Source organism: Lycorma delicatula, chromosome 1 (genome assembly GCF_047948215.1).
Source record: "Lycorma delicatula isolate Av1 chromosome 1, ASM4794821v1, whole genome shotgun sequence".
Classification (NCBI taxonomy): domain Eukaryota; kingdom Metazoa; phylum Arthropoda; class Insecta; order Hemiptera; family Fulgoridae; genus Lycorma; species Lycorma delicatula.
This window is the reverse complement of record NC_134455.1, coordinates 355,315,328-355,332,456: the sequence shown is the minus strand read 5'-3', so window position 1 is coordinate 355,332,456 and position 17,129 is coordinate 355,315,328. Positions and strand designations below refer to the sequence as shown.

At 29.2% G+C, this 17,129-nt stretch overlaps 1 protein-coding gene across 1 annotated transcript in view; it reads right to left on the bottom strand.

The window, feature by feature from the left end:
- Positions 1–17,129, bottom strand: part of myo (growth/differentiation factor myoglianin) — a 243,068-nt gene that overhangs the window by 20,481 nt on the left and 205,458 nt on the right. Inside the window, exons 2-3 of the mRNA XM_075382535.1 lie at positions 4,063–4,280; positions 824–1,003 (exon numbers count right to left, since the gene is read on the bottom strand). Of these exons, the coding sequence (XP_075238650.1) occupies positions 824–1,003; positions 4,063–4,280 (398 nt within the window). The remainder of the gene's footprint in view (positions 1–823; positions 1,004–4,062; positions 4,281–17,129) is intronic.

Sequence of the window (17,129 nt, the reverse complement as noted above, 5' to 3'; positions counted from 1 at the left end):
ATTCTTTGAAAAATAAATTATCTTGACTCCAGTAGGTCGTACAGAAAATTTTTGTTTTAAATTCGTATAAAAATGGCAGCTATCGAATTGCAATAATGTAATTTTGACGGAACTTCAACTTTAAAAATTAAGTGATGTTTTTCGAGCCGAAAAAAAGTCAATGGTTTGATTGCTTTTTCGTATTATTTCAATTGCTTTGCAATACGCGCACTATTTTCACAGGTTAATATAACTTTTAAAGAAAATTTTAAGCCCCGAATGGGTTACTTAGGTGCATTACAGTATGAGTTATTCGAATTTTAATAAAACGTCTTTTTTTTCGAAAAAATCGATTTTTGCAAAACCTATTGAATATTTTACATAAGTCAAAAAAGGTAGTTATTCTACTAGCCAAGTACTGCATATTTTGGAAGTTTGGTCAAACAAGCTTTTTTCATTTCAATTAATAATTGAATAAAATGTTATTTTTAGCGGTTCTTTTGCAATACTAATTTATTTGTTGATCGATTGCCATGGGGCCGGGCTTATAATTTTTGCTTAAAAATGTTCTACAACTTTAACGTAAAACATTTTTTTATAAAACGTCATGTTTTTCTTTAAAACTAAAAAACTGTTTTTCGCCAACTTTGGACGTATTTTGGAAAATTACGCAAAAAAAAATGAGAAAGTGGAAAAGTAGTTCATTCAATTCTACGGAATTTTTTCTACTTTCAACATGTCTTACCTAAAAGTTAATTTTGGCAAAAAAGAAGTATTTCCGACAATTTGAATGGCTTACAACTTCTCTGTTTTACTTATTAAGAATAAAGCTAAAATTACTTACATAAACACCTTCTTCTTCTTCTAGGTCTGTAACGACAAGTGATCTTCCTTGCGAATCTTTGGGACCTACCGCGTGTATTACCATACCCAAATTATCTCGAGGAAATTTGAACCAATCGGATAATAACCTTCTTACTTCCAATGAAACCCACGTTCCTTCACTACCATTTGGGCGAACGACCTAAAAAATAAATTCATATAAATAAGTAAACATCTCAAATTAATTAATGGAAACTCTTTCAACAAAATATAGAAAGAAATTGTCAAAATTGAATTATACTTGTATAGAACTACCAGCGTTCATCTATCACTTTCAATGTCGTAGTGAAGATAATCCCTCACTTTTCAGAGTGAGGATGATGCGATGTGTAAAAATCAGTTCAGAGAAGAGTCTCTTTCCCATCAAATACGAAATATAAGAGTGGAGTGTTGCGCATAGCTCGTTCGTTATTGAGAATTATCTATGCACATCCGATCTACGCTCCATATGTTTCAAGAAGTTTGAAAAATCATGATTCTTAAAAATAGAAATTAAAATTCTTGAAAAATGAAAATCTCTATTTTTGAAAATGGTGATTCTATTATCTTCATATTACATTTAGGTGACACTTCAGTATTAGAAGACACGTGAAATATTCGATCGCTATATCATTAAGAACTGGCAGAGAAATTTGCTCCTTCTGTATTAGATAACAAAATCAGGAGAATTGTGAAATTGGCGCGAGCATCGGATAATATTGAGGGTGTAAAAAGACAAAAATTCACTGGCTTTTAACCAGTCAAAGAGCTCAGCGGATTTTATATTCAGATCTAAATGATCACCCATACAAATGTCAGTTTGTGCAAAAAGTAACGAATCCAGGTTTTCTCACAAGAAAACTTTCTATAAGCAGTTTCTTACATTAATGTAGGAGAAATTGTATGTCCATTTGTCAACCGTTAACATGGGAGGAAATATATTGTGAACTATAAGCTGTGTGAATAAGCAGAATATGAAATACCGTTTGTTTTTGTTTTATCTATTTAACCTCCGGGATCACCGTTAAGTATTACTTCAGAGGATGAGATGAATGATTTGTAGCGTATGTAAAAAAATACCATGTCTGACCGGGATTCAAACCCGATCGACCTCCAGATGAAAGATAGAAACGCTACCACTCGCGCCACGGAGGCTGACAGAACATGAGATACTGGAATTATAATAATCGTCCTCAAATGCATAGGTTGCTTTATGAGGAAGAATGAGGAGGTTTTAAGTGTTATTGATCCATTTATTTCTTTTGAACAAGAAAATGTCTTTTAAATTACCATGAAATCAGAACTATATGTGTTGATGCTAACTGAATAATGTACTTCCAGCCTTACACAATCTGACATTATGCACCAAGGATTTATTTACAACTTCATGGAACCACATTGCAGTCAATACATACTTTAAAACGATGTTTCAACATTGGATTATTTCTCGCTTGTGTTCTTTCATATGGGAATCTCTAAAACGTAGAACGTTTCAAATACGTCAACAAGATTTAAACACACTCAAATAGAGAATTATGGATGAAATTAATACTATACTAATAGCTACAATATTTTGATTGATGGAAAACAGATCGGTTGAGCCAGCAAGCGTATGGACTAGGATGGATACATCTGAGTGAGATTACTTCCATGAAATAATAATTTTTTTACGTGGCAAAAAATATCAAATAAGTGTACTTCGGGCACTAATTTCAATAAACGAATACGTTTTAGAAGTAAAGGTAATCGGTTGATAAGCAGATATAAGGCTCTACACCAGCATCAATACATTTTCGATTTTCGGGTACTAAATCCAAATTTTCCCAAGAAGCCTGATACCAAATTCTATCAGGTACATTTTGCGAAGTAGTCAATAACTTTTTAAAAGTGTTAGATAAAAATTATGAAATACATTTCTGATTATAAAAAAATGTAATTGAACAAATTCAAATAATTAAAATAAGAAGTTAAGTGGAACGATCTCTGTACATTTTGATCTCTGTACATTTGCCTTTTGATCTCTGTACATTTTCTCAAATAGTGGAATTAAGCTGGATACAGCCACGCTCATCTTCACCAAAAAAGTATCAGAAAATTTGAGAAACTACTAAAACAATCATTAGTGTCGCTACATCTAGCAATCATTTAAAAAGGCTACTGCAAACAGTAACTAAGTGACTTATACTCCGCTAGATGCCGCGTCCTACGATATTGAATTGAAAATTAAAATAAAATTACGAAAATTGTGTAATATTTTGAGGCGCACGGTGATGACACGGTTTCACAGAGCGCCGAGAGACACACAATTTCGGTACACTGCTCTGCTCTGATTCACTGATAATTATTCTGATTACTGATAAAAATGAAGGGGTTTTGACACCCTAAAAAGATAGCATAAAATTATGTTTAAAATATATTAATTTAGTTAGTCAATATTTACTTTTTCCGAATCAAAATTAATTGTACAAGTTTTTTCGTGTTTTAGTTATTTGTACGTTTCATTTTTAGCTCTTCTTCGAGTTACATTATTTTCAATTTCATTTAAATTATGTGAATTTGAACTATACGTAATAAAATTTATACCACTTCGGGAATTACGGTTTTTTATTTGTTTTTTTTTTTAAATTACATCTATAACAGAACTATTTCGTTTTGTTATTTTTACTTTTTCCTATTGTATAAGGTAAAATTGTAAAACGGTCAAATTAATTTACATTATTTTAACATAAAATATACCAATTATGTGTAATTATATTATAAAAAATTAAACTGTTCCCACCCTAAGGCAGGTTAATAGATTTCTGAGCTTTTTGTTATTTTGTCTTCCTTCCATTTAAGGTATCATGTCTTTTTAGTTTTCCGCTATCTCCCTTCTCATTTATCTTTAATCAACATCATCTATAATAAGATCATTTGAAGCTAGTTCCTTTGATATTTAATCTCTTAGTCGATATTCTTCAAATAACTTAGTATATTTATGTATTTTTTAAAAATACTTATGTGCTAAAAAATAATAAGTTCTCTTAAAAGTTTCATTTTTTGAATATTTTTCTGTTCTCAGTACATTAAAGTCACAGACATCATGCGTTTGATTAATTGTTTAAATTATTTAAAACACTTAATTCTCAGTAATAGAATTTAAAATAATACTACTGTTAGTTTTTGCCACGTTGTTTCAAAAAATATAATTATTAGATGTAAAAAAAAATCAAATTGTTTTACCTTTAAATTATCAAAGGGAGTTAAGACCGGGGATTCGGCACTGCTACTACCTCGTAGTACTTTCAGAACGCTGACGTTGATGGGACTTTCTACGGGTGAATCCGAACCCCGTACGTAGACCCAGAGCTGAGCACGGACCACTCTATTCCGGACTACCTTATCGGAAAAACGGAAGTACAATATATCTTGCCCTCTCCAACTATGCCGTAATTTGGGATCTGAAAAATTACAAATTTTTTATGATTAAATATACAAAAATTAAAAAATAAAACATCCTATACGTTTTATTAACATAAATATAATAAAAAATACTAACTATTTAAAAGAGTTAATACTAATAAAATAGTTAATCATTAACTCTTAACTTAATCATAAAATTAACTAAACGTAAATTTATCTTTACTTTAATCTAACATTTATTAACATGCATATCAAAAGAAATGTTAACCTAGGTTCTTATATTTCGTTTGAAACATCTCCATAATACAAGATATAGAAATTAAAAAAACCTGTTCCCTATTGTTTTTTTCTGTCAAGATAAGAAAGGCCAATTCACAGTACCCTAGCAACTTAATTTCCTTAATCCAAACTTGTAGAGAAACAAAAACCGTCTCAAATGTTCAGTAGTTGTCCGATAATCTATAAACAGGGAACTTCGGGATGTATTAGACGAACTTCAGGAACTGATTCAGGACACCAATATCGACATAAGTTCTACTGTGCATTGTTTTCCTTCTTGACGCCATTTTGTGATTTTCAGTAATAAAATTATTTCACAGGAATGAGTAAACCTATTTTAATTAAATTTGGCAAATTTAAGGCTAGTGTCTTGTTCTACAAAATAAAAAATTTTAAAACGTTACCTTCAAAAATAAAAAAATGGCGGCCAACCTAATTATTTAATCTTCAATATCTTTGTAATTATTAATTTCATCAAATTTTTACTTATGACAAAATTTATTATGCGTTATATTTTGAACAAAATGATACCTCATTTCTAAAAATCTATTGAAAAGCAATTGAGTTATTGCAGACAATTAACCGGCAATTTACAGACTATTTTAAAAATCACTTGCGCATCGTAATGCAAACTGATAATTTTTATTCTAATCTAAGAATAGATTTTTTGAAATTCTGAGTTTAAAGGGTTAAAATTGAGTAAAAACTAAATTTATTATTTATTTATTTATTTTTTTATATCTCGGTAACAAATGAAGATATCAACTTGATTTTTGGCCTGTGTAATTTTCGTGTAATTATCTAAACACTAATTTCTAAATTTTTTGAGATTCCGAGTTTAAATGATTAAATTGGATTCTGATTTTTTTTTGAAACCTGTTTTTTTTTTTAAATCTCGGTAATAAATGAAGATATCAACTTGATTTTTGGTGTGTGTAATTTTCCTGTAAATATCTTAAAACAAATTTTTTAATTTTTCGAAAGTCGACCGTAAAACGGGTAAACAAAGGTAAAAACAATTTGAGAAATGATTGCAAATTTTCCCCGTTTCCAACTGTACTAAATGAGATATTAACTAGATTGGAGCTTGAAAATTCTCTTCAATTAAATATCTAAAATCCATTTTTCGGGTTTTTTTAATTTCGATTCTTCTAAGGAATGCGATGATAAACCGCACCATCGCATTCTACTGGAGGCAGGTGCAACCAGTCGTGAAAATATGACACACCTGCCTCCGGTTACATGACTAAAAAGCCATAAAATAAAAGTAATTAAAGGATTTTTTTTATTAAATGAAAAACGAATTTCTGTCACCTACTATTGTCGGCTAACGGTAACAACCGGGTAAAATACATTTTTACACGTTCTTTTTGCCCGTCCTTCGTTCTGGTAAAAATGGTTAACTAGCTATAAGTAATATTTTTAAGATGGAGACCGAGTATTTTTAAATCAGCATTCTTCAAATCACGCAAAGTTTCGAGTCCTGTACTGACAAAACAGTTACTCTGAAGAGATTACAATATACTTATATTTTTTTTAATAAATTGAACAAGCTTTAATTTTTACTTATCATTATTATTCTAACAAGCATCAGTTTAATGAACACAGTGTGGTCCTAGCGCTGGTCCATGGTGTCCATGACAGGGTTAGCCCGGTCTAGCTCCCTGACCTGCTAAATATCCCCTGACCACGACGGGAAACGCAAGTAACCAACCACGTAGCGCGGGTGAAGCCGCGAAGGAGAATGCTAACACTCATATGTGAAATAAATAAGTTTGCTATCAAAAAAATATTGCGATTGAAACAACATTGATATTTGGAAAGAATTGGATATTTTCTGTGTGCATATTTTTATTTTTTCTCTCTGTTGTTTTCTTTCTTTCTTTCTCCTTTATGTGTTATTATAATTTTTATCTCGTTATTATATTATTTTTTTTGCATAAACAATGACATAACCTTGAGTTTGTTTCCAATTTTTTTTATAGTTTATTTAAACTATTTTGAGTTTTGCGTATCCATAAATAATAACTAATATTATAACATATTTAAATAATTAATCTCAGAATTATTTGAACAAAATTTAAATGAAATACTGGAAAGTGCTAATGATGACTAAAAATTTTACTACTAGCGAAAATTACTGAAACATCACTTTTATTATAATCATTATATATAAAGAATTTTAAGATTAAAAAAAACTTATTCACACATTAATGATTTAATTCATCAATGTTTAAATGAATTACTGACTTCATCATTTCAATGACTCCAAAATTGCCAAATTATTAAAAAAAAAACAAACAAAAAGATTCACAAGTTTAATACAATGCATGTATTTTCTGAAACCTATTTTACTAAAATATAAAAATATTTTCATTTTTAGTATACCTCTTAAATAAATTTACTTCCATAAATTAATATTTATTAATATTCTGTATAATTTTTATAAATTTTAACGATTACTTTTGTTTGTTTTTTATTTAACTGAAACTCTTTACATGAATTTTAATTTAATTTAAATCATTTTCTTCTTCTGTGGGTTACTTTATTTCATTAATTTTTTAACTTATAAAAAACTACAATTGAAAGAAAAATAAATAAATAGATTAAACAAATAACTCCTTAAAATGTTTATTTCCCCCCCCCCCAAAAAAAAAACAAAATGAAAAAATTCACTCTAAAATAAATTTATTCTTTATAAATATTTATTATTATTTTTATAGTTATGAAATATAAACCGATCTAGCTTAAACCAAATGTATTTTTTATAATTTAGATAGCTAAATTCGGAGAGTACTTACTTTGGCTGTTAAACATTTGCAGATTGGAATGAAAAGTAAAATTTTCCTGCATCGCGGGTGCTTGTAGATACAAATTAAAATGCTTTCTCTACATCAGCCGACTTACGTTTAGACTTATATGAATACTAACGGTCCTTACTTCTCAGAATAACGAGGAAAAATTCATTTTTATCCAGAAGCGAGCTCTGCTCTATCCGCTCTTCTAACATATCGACCTAACTAATTTACCGCTGCCAAGAACCTCTACAGGCCGTCCCTTCCCGGCCATGTTATATAGAGAGTGACCTTCAGATTGGATTAATTACCTCTGTTGATCGGAATTTTGTCACTCACCAGGCTTCTGGTCGTGCCAGAAGTCCACGAAGTACCAAATTTTATGTTTTACGTCGGATATTTTAAAAACTACTGGAATTACAGTTCTACGACCTGTTTTATCCTATCTCCCAGCTCAAATTACATAAGAAACCAGCTTTACTCCTTGATTTGGGTCCAAAAATTACAGTAAGGCTTATTTTATTAGAAGAGCTGAAATCCGGGCGAAATCTTTCGCTAGCCGTAAATCGAAAAAAAGCGTCTCCAGACGTATGATTATATGATATTTTTAAAATTATTTTCACCATTAGAACATGTTCTGAAATTTTCTCCGTTTCTTCGTGGAAGTATATATATTACAACAATACCGGTATAACGGACCTGAGTAACGGATTCCTAGAAATTAAGAAGAAAGTAGTAGAAAATATAATAATGGGAGGAATCCAGAAAGGGGCTAAAAAACCCTTTTAGTAAAGGTAACAGGTCCGTTTAACAATCGGTTTTGTAATACTGCCCACTAACACTCCTAAACAGATACTTGTTCCGTGAGAAGAGTTACCGGACCAGGGTAGGAATTTAATGGGAACGTGTGAGGACAGACGATCGAACGAAGAAGATAGGAGTATCCGGTGAAGACCAGTTGAAATTAGTTCTGCGAATCGGTCAAAGCGAGACGTTATGGGTTATGCGAGTCAGTCTGCCAATTACTAGTTTAGGTTCGACGCAATTACGGTGATTTAAAATTAGGGTAGTTTTATTTGTAAGCAGCAGAGGTATTTGCTGTAAAAGAAATTTGTATTCGTCTTATCTATTGTACCATTGTTAATACAAGATTAGTGGTTAAAAGTGTTATGACTAGCGGTTATGCTAATGTCTTTTTTCAGTGGGACTGAATTCGGCTTTTCATTATTTATCAACATGTAAATACAACATGACTTTAAATTCTGTTTTGCATGTAATCTCTGTTTATTATTATTATTATTGTTATTGTTATTGTTGTTGTTTTTGTGGTTGTGATTACTATGATCATTATTATGAGTTGTTTATTGCTGTCGCTTATTACTAATATTATTATTATTGTCATTGTTATTATTGATTTGTCCTATTTCACATATATTTTTAAACCAATAAATTGTAATTATATAAACATTTTAAATTATATATATTGTCGCGTGTATATATATATATATATATATATATATATATATATATATATATCAAAAACCTGATATAGTTTACAAGAGACATCGCCAGAATCCATTTATTTGTCATTGGTTAAAAATGACAAATTTTTTACTTTCCTTTACTATATAAACTATATGAAATATATCAAATTAAATGAATAAATGCATATCTTTAACCCTATTTACAGCTTTCATAACCAGTAACTATATTTAAAATAATGACAACAGAAATTAAAGGAAGGTCAAATAATTAGCAAATCGCATTAATATTAATCTCCACTACCAAATTTTAATTCTAAATTTACTATTGAACTGATAAAAACTGTTATTCAGCAAATAAATATCCTTCTCAGCAAAATGGTTAACTCTTCTCAAGATAAAACAATTACATAGAAATTACTTAACTTATCATAAATAATAATTTGCGTTATAACAGAATATTTATTTTTTTATAATAATTAAAACCAAATCAATTTCAGAATTTAGATTAATCCATATAATCTATATATATATATGTATATTTGTGTGTGTGCGCGCGCGCGTTTATCCGTTCATGAGGTTGTTGTAAAATTAGATTTTATTTTTTAAAAGACCTTTTTGGAATATACTTTCAAATATGTACAAAATAAAATATAAATCAAATATATAATAAAATAAAATCAAATATGTAAAAAATAAAATGCTTACTGAACAATTAATGTAAAGTAATAGAAAATAATTAAATGAAAATTCAATATTAACCGTATCTAATTTTGAATTTAACTATAAATTATTAGTTTTTTATTTATATATATATTTTTTTTTTTGAAATATTTATATCATAATTCAATGTTTGTAGACATAATTTCTTATGAAAAGTGTTGTCTGATAAATTATTTTTATAATATTTTTCAATATATTTAAAAAAAAAGATAGGTAAGGTTTTTACTAATTTTTCCATTATATTACTTACTTACTTGTACGAAGTAAAAGAAATATTGTGATAGTGAAAAATTTCGGTCTTCAGATTTCAACGGAAATATCCACTTTGACCATTCCTGAATTAATTTTGACTAGTTTCGGCGTGACGTATATGTAAGTACATACATATCTCGCATAACTCAAAAACGATTAGCCGTAGGATATTGATATTTTGGATTTTGGACTGTGGTAACATCTAGTTGTGCACCTCCCATTTTGAATGCAATCTACTTAAAAAAAAAGTCCACAAAAATCCAAAATCCAAAAAATTTGGATTTTGGACTTGTTCTTAACTGCAATAATAAGCCCTCATTGAGAGCTTTTCAACGATATTTTATAAGTGATACTTATTTTCATAAGTTCCAGATTTATAGCCAAATAAACTTTTAATTATGAAATATTTGAATCGTACACGGGAAAGGCACATGGTTCAAATCAGACCTAATTAATTTTTTTTAACTTTTTTTTTAAATTAAATATATTGATTTATTAATAACTATTAACCTCTAATTGTAAAAAAAAATTACGATAAATAATAATTCAATAATAAAAATAAAAAAATAATATAAAAATATTAGAAGTTGTTACTGAAATAATAACATTTTATGTACTTTTCATTTTAAAAAAAATGTGTATATGTAATTTAATAGGCGTACAAGCAAGTCATATGAAACCACATCAGATTTTTTCCTCTCCATAAAACCGTTATCATTTAAATAAGTTACTTTATGTTTTCGTTAAAAAGATGAATTTCAGAAAACATTAATATTACGTCTGAGGTATTCAGTCAACATTACATTTTTCTTACCCCTATGATGGACTGGTCTCAACCTTACATCTGGAATATTCGAGTCGGATACGTCATGTGTCATACGCTATAAAGTTTTACTTTCATATTCTCACCCAAAAACTTATATTCTGATGAATTAATCATAAAAAAGAAGAAAAATTATTTAAAATTGAGAAATGCATTTCTATTTTCTAAAAATCTGGTTTTTTTTTACATATTTAAATATAATATATTGGCATCAAATTTAATTTTTTTTTTTAATAAAATAAAATTAAAAAACAATAAACCAAAGCATCTTATATTGAAGTGCATCGGTAATGTAATGAAATCAGAATATCGACCAAAAAAAATATAGTCAGGATGTAAACCAAAAAATGCTATAAATGAATTACAACAAAACTCTCTTAGTTAATAATATTTCAATTAATATTGGCAAAATGTTTTCAAAACGGATAAAACTCTATGATTTCTGTACCTTATTTATGAATAATCGTCTTTTTAATCAGTTTTAATATCTATTTTGTTTTTTTGTTTCTCAAAATTTCAAACTACAACAGAAATCGAATGAAAATAGTTTTTAAAGATAAATAAGATTAATGACAAAAGAAGATAATAATCCAATGAATATTTTCAAAGAAAATCTGATGTGGACACCACATAACTTCCTTGTACGCCTATTACATTATATATACACATTTTTTCTGCACTTCATTTAAACTTATTTCACTTGAAAGTGAGATATGATCGTCTAATTCTTTAATAAAGTGCACAGTTTCACAATTGCATTGTGGTGGACATTTTTTGTGGTGTCCGTATCAGCATTTTATATTAGTTTATATATTATTTTGTTTCACATCGTTCAAGTAATTATGTGGTGTAAGTGAAACGTATTGGATCTGTAACCACGGACACATGGGTTCGAATACGACGTAAATTTAAATATATTGATTTATTAATAATTATTAACGTCTGTAAAAAATTTCGAATTAAAATGAAAAGTACCTAAAATTTTATTTCACTAATAACTTCTGATTTTTTTATTTTTACTATTGAATTATTTACTGTACTGTTTTTTACAATTAGAGGTTAATAATTATTAATAAATCAATATATTTAGATTAAAAAAAAGGTTAAAAAAAATATGTGTATACGAAGTCGGATTCGTGCTTTCCCGTATAAGATCCGAATATATCATTAATTAAAATTCACTCTGGAACCGATGAAAATAAGTACCACTTATCATTGAAAAGCTCTCAATGAGGGCTTAATTTAACTGCAGTTAAGAAAAAGTCCAAAATCCAATTTTTCTTTTTAATTTTGGGCTTTTTTGGACACTTTTGGTCCAGTCACTTGCAATGAAAAGGGGAGTTGCACAGCTAGATCTTACAACAGTCATAAATCCAAAATTTCTACGATTAACCGTAGAAACGGTTTTTGAGTTATGCGAGATACATTCATACGTACAGACGTTACACGGACACTAGTCAAAGTTGATTCAGGGATGGTCAAAATGGATACTTCTGTTGAAATCTGATGACCGAAATTTTTCAGGATCAAAATACTTCCTTTACTTCGTATAAGGAAGTGGAAAATCTGACAACACAGTTGTAGGACTTTCCTATCCCGCGGCCTTTTTTCTGATGCACGGCTTACACACACAACTTATTAAAATATTTATAATTTTATTTAAATATAATATTTTTCTAAAACAGCTGTACATCAGTGCTACACTAGTTTTGGTGACAGGAGGTACTATCGACGCAGGATACCCACTCAGCCACTAGTTTAGAGCATTTTTGGGGTGGGGATGCGATTCTTAAAAAACGTTTTTTGCAAATATTATTAATTTTTAATTGTTAACTAATGTGCCTTAGAAAAATAGGACCTTAATTAGGCAAAATCTCGGGATACTGAGGATGACCTTACTCTACAATCCTCATCTCATCTCCTCACCTCATCTCCTTGATCTTTCAAATTGAAAATTTAATGTTATCAATACTCCATATATATATATATATATATATATGGCAATAATCTGACCAAGATTTGTAAAAATTGGTCCAGTAGTTCTAGAGATATAAGGTGTGAAACCCCGAACACACCCATACATACATACGAACATCCGGAAAATTTCCATCCGGTTTTTTGAATTCCTTAGGTGTCAAAACGTCGATATCCGGGAAAACCGCATATGCCCAAATTGGACCGATTATAATACTTTACCTTCTAAAGCTATAGCGCTATACGGGAAAGTAAAAGAATATTAATTTTGTGCAAAATTTAATTTAAAGGCTTATTTTATAAAAATAGCTTTTAGCAATAGTCTGTTAGTACATTTAATTACAGTCCAGCAATTTTCATCGTTCAAATCTCAAGTTAACTATTTCAGAAATAAAGCGGTTTAAGTGTCCCTAATGCAAAAAAATACACATTTAAAGAAGCATTCAAGCCCAGGTAAATTTAAATATAAATAAGTAAATTTATTTAAGACCCTCCAAAATTTCTCGTTACTGATCGATTATAATTTGAGGTAATCAGTCCTTCCAAACTTTGATATATATATTTATTGTAGAATAATTACGGTTGGTAATTCATATCATTAAAGTTAATTAGCAATATAAGCATTAGAAACCGTAGAAAGTATTAAAAAATTTGGGAAGCGGATTTGCTATACCTCTCCGGCTATAAGAAACTAAAACTATTTCAAAAACTAATTTTTCGAACAATTTCAACATTTTCCCTTAAGTTGTTTTCATTTACCGTGGCGCGAGTGGTACCGACTCGGTCTTTCATCCGGAGGTCCTGGGTTCGAATCCCGGTCAGGCATGGCATTTTTTACACACGGTACAAAGCATTCATCTCATTCTCTGAGGAAAAAAATTGCTTAACTGCGGACACGGAGGTTAAAAAAAAAAGAATATAAAAAAATTAAGTATTCTATGGAAGAGCTACTATATTTTTTTTCTAAATGCAAAAGTTCAAAGATAAAAATTACAAATTCACAAATCTTCCCCACTTCATTGGAAAAATATCAGATAATTTATTATGATAAATTCCCACTGACCAAGTTTGAGCAAAATCTCTTCATCTTATCTGACGACATTTTTAACGAAAACGTACATATTCATGCATATCTACGTATGAACAAACATACATCCAACCAGAAAATCGTTTTGTTTTTTTTTGTGCTTTACTCCTGAACGAATAAAAATTTGTCAAAAAAATAGTAGGTGATTTGTTGATATATAACATATTAGGTAGATTTCATAAGAAAGCTACCTATTGTAATGGGTACCATGATTCGACTTCCAGAAAATTTCGACATATCTTCACGTCTCACATCCTCCAGATCCCAAAATCACCGTCAGTTCAAAGGTTTATATGTACATTTATATATATATATGTATGTATGTATAATATAATGTAATATATATATATATATATACATATCACTTTCAAATTGATAAATAAAATATAACGAACCAAAATCTCGCTCGATTCATTAATGAGCAAAATCGGACCATGGAGGTGGAATGGGTTTTTTTTCGAAAAACCAAATATCGCTAAAACCAAACAAAAAACTCGCTATAACTTTCTTATTAAGTATATCGAATTCTTTAAAAGTTTCTGATAAACTTAAAAAGTTTCTGATAAAGTGGATAAAGGCCTAAATCTTATCTAACTAAATTTTTTTTGATATCACTAACCATTATTGACCTGAGGGTGGAAAAAATGGGATTTCGAAGACAAAAAAATCATTCCTACCTTAATAGGTACAGTATCTAATCGGTTTAAAATGGTCGTTAGTCCTCTAAACATTGCCTAAAACATTTATGTGAAACAATTTTTGATACGACCAATATATATATATATATACATACATAAAAGAACACACGTTTACAAACACGTTTCATTGGAATACGCTTTATTAACAATCCCATACTATACAGAAAACGTTTACTGTATAGAAAAGAAAATTAATTTTTTATTATTTTTTTAGAGTTGTTCTACATAAAAAAAAAATAATCTTATTATTATCTTTAATTTACAATTTTTTCTCAAAAGTTGAATAATCCTTAAGCATTAATCTTCTTCTGTTACCACGCACAAATAATTATAAAATTAAAATAAATAAATAATATTAATTCTAAATAACAAATTTTAAACTAAAATTGAAAAAGTTTCAGACACGATAAGGAAAAGACGAATTGCATTTTACTCCAATTTATTTAGAATAAATAACAGCAGATTGACTAAACAATTTTTTTATTTCTTCCAGAGTAAAAAAAACTAAATGCAAATGTTTTACATAATTCTAAGTAGACCTATAAGAACTGAAGATAACCAAATAAATTATAAGCGAAAGAGAAATTTTAAAGAGAAGATTAAAATAAAAGTTTCCAAGAAGCGCCAAAACGCAATAACAGAGATGAACTTTCTGATGAATGAAGGAAAGCGATATCAGAAAGAATGAAGAGGTACTGGATAGATAGAAAAGAAGAAAAAAAGAAACAACCGCAAATAAACAAATTATCTAACGTGTTCCAAGGTAAAATATTCGGAAAAAAATTAAATATTATCAATTAAGCAGGGTTTTATTCATAACGCATTTGCTAATAATCTTTATGCATGTAATACTTTCATTTGTCACATGTGCGCACAATAATTTATGTTCAACGTCTATTTTAAAGTACATAAAAGAGGCATCATTTCAAAATTTAATAATCATCGTTCATGGTCTTTCTTTAATGGTATCAAAAAATCTGTTAAAATTGATACACATTTACTAATATTTTATTCTTTGTATTTTTTTTTCGTTTTTACTTAACATTGGATCTTCTAAATTATTAATTTTTTTAAAGTCTTTTCGATTAAATCAATACCTTTAGATAAAATCATTATTATAATATTAATAAACTAAAATATTATATACAATAATTATTTTCTGTTATCAAGTAACACATATATCTGCACAATGAAGGCGCAATAAAACATTGTACGTAAATAAATGATGCTAAGACATACCACATACTTTCTCACTCACTACACTGTAAAGTATTTACTGCCATGTAACCTAGTGTATTTTTACTTCCTTGAACAAAGTAAAAGAAGTAAAGGATCGTGAAATATTTCGGTTTTGAGATTTCAACGGAAATATCCATTTTGACGAGTTTCGACGTGACGTCTATACATATATATTTCGCATTATCAAAAGCGATTAACCGTAGAATGTTGAAATTTTGGATTTAGGACTGTTGTAACATCTAGTTGTGCATCTCCGCTTTTGATTGCAATCGACTGAACCAGAAGTGTCCAAAAAAGCCCAAATTAAAAAAAATTGGATTTAGGACTTTTCTTTAACTGCAGTAATAAGCCCTCATTGAAAGCTTTTCAACGATTTATCATAAGTGGTACTTATAGTTGGTTCCAGAGTTATATCCAAATAAAATTTTAATTAATAAAATATTAGGATCATACAAGGGAAGACACATCGGTTCGAATCAGACTTCACTCCTTTTTTTAACTTTTTTTTTTAATTGTATATATTGATTATTTAATAATTTTATTAATCCGTGTTTGTAAAAAATTGTTACAGTAAATAATCATTCAATAATAACAATAAAAACCATATGAAAAAAAATCAGAAGTTATTGAAATAAAATTTCATGTACTTTTAAAAATGTGTATATGTAATTTATCAGGCATTGTTTATACGTGTATATGTAAGAGTTAGTGGTACATCTAATTATTTAATATTAATTGAAAATTATAATTTAGAATCGTCTTATTTTTGGAAAGAAATGTTAACGATTGTAAATGAAAAAGAAAATGTAACTAAAGTGGTACAAGGGATATATTTAATAAATTCAAATAATAGTCGAATATTGTATAAGGTAGCCCGCTACAGTATATGATTAAACGTTATGGGTATCCTAAATTTTAGCTAAATGAATTGAATATGGACGAAGTGCAACACTCTGTATTATCAATAGACCAAATAAACAATTTGTCGAAGGTCAGAAAAAATAATATGGTCACAGGTGGTATATCGATTTGGGTAATAATATTATACAGGTGATTCAAAGAAACGGGAAATTTTGAAAGTTGTGTTGGTAGCCGTGGGCTGGTACCACTTGGTAAGTGGCTCCAGCCTCTCTAACCTAACCTGCCATTTAGTTGTCATACTTGGAGTGGTGCGCAACGTGCATTTGCTATCAAAGCGTTTTACAAAAACAATGACAGTGTGGAGGGAGCGCGTAGAGAATTTCGCCGTCATTTTAATCTGGGACGGCTCGACCGTGTTCCATCAGCACATGCAATTAAAACATGGATATCTAATTTTGAGGAAAATGGTTCGGCCATGAAAAAGAAACCTCCAGGCCGTGAGCGAACCGTCCGTACACCACAGAATGTTCAAGCTTTACAAGATGCTGTCACACGAAGTCCATATCGGTCAATCCGTCGACTCTCAGCATCTTTACAATCGCATAGTTCAAGTGTTCGAAGAATGTTAGGGAAGGACTTGCAATTCCATCCATACAAGTTGCAGATCGTCCAGGA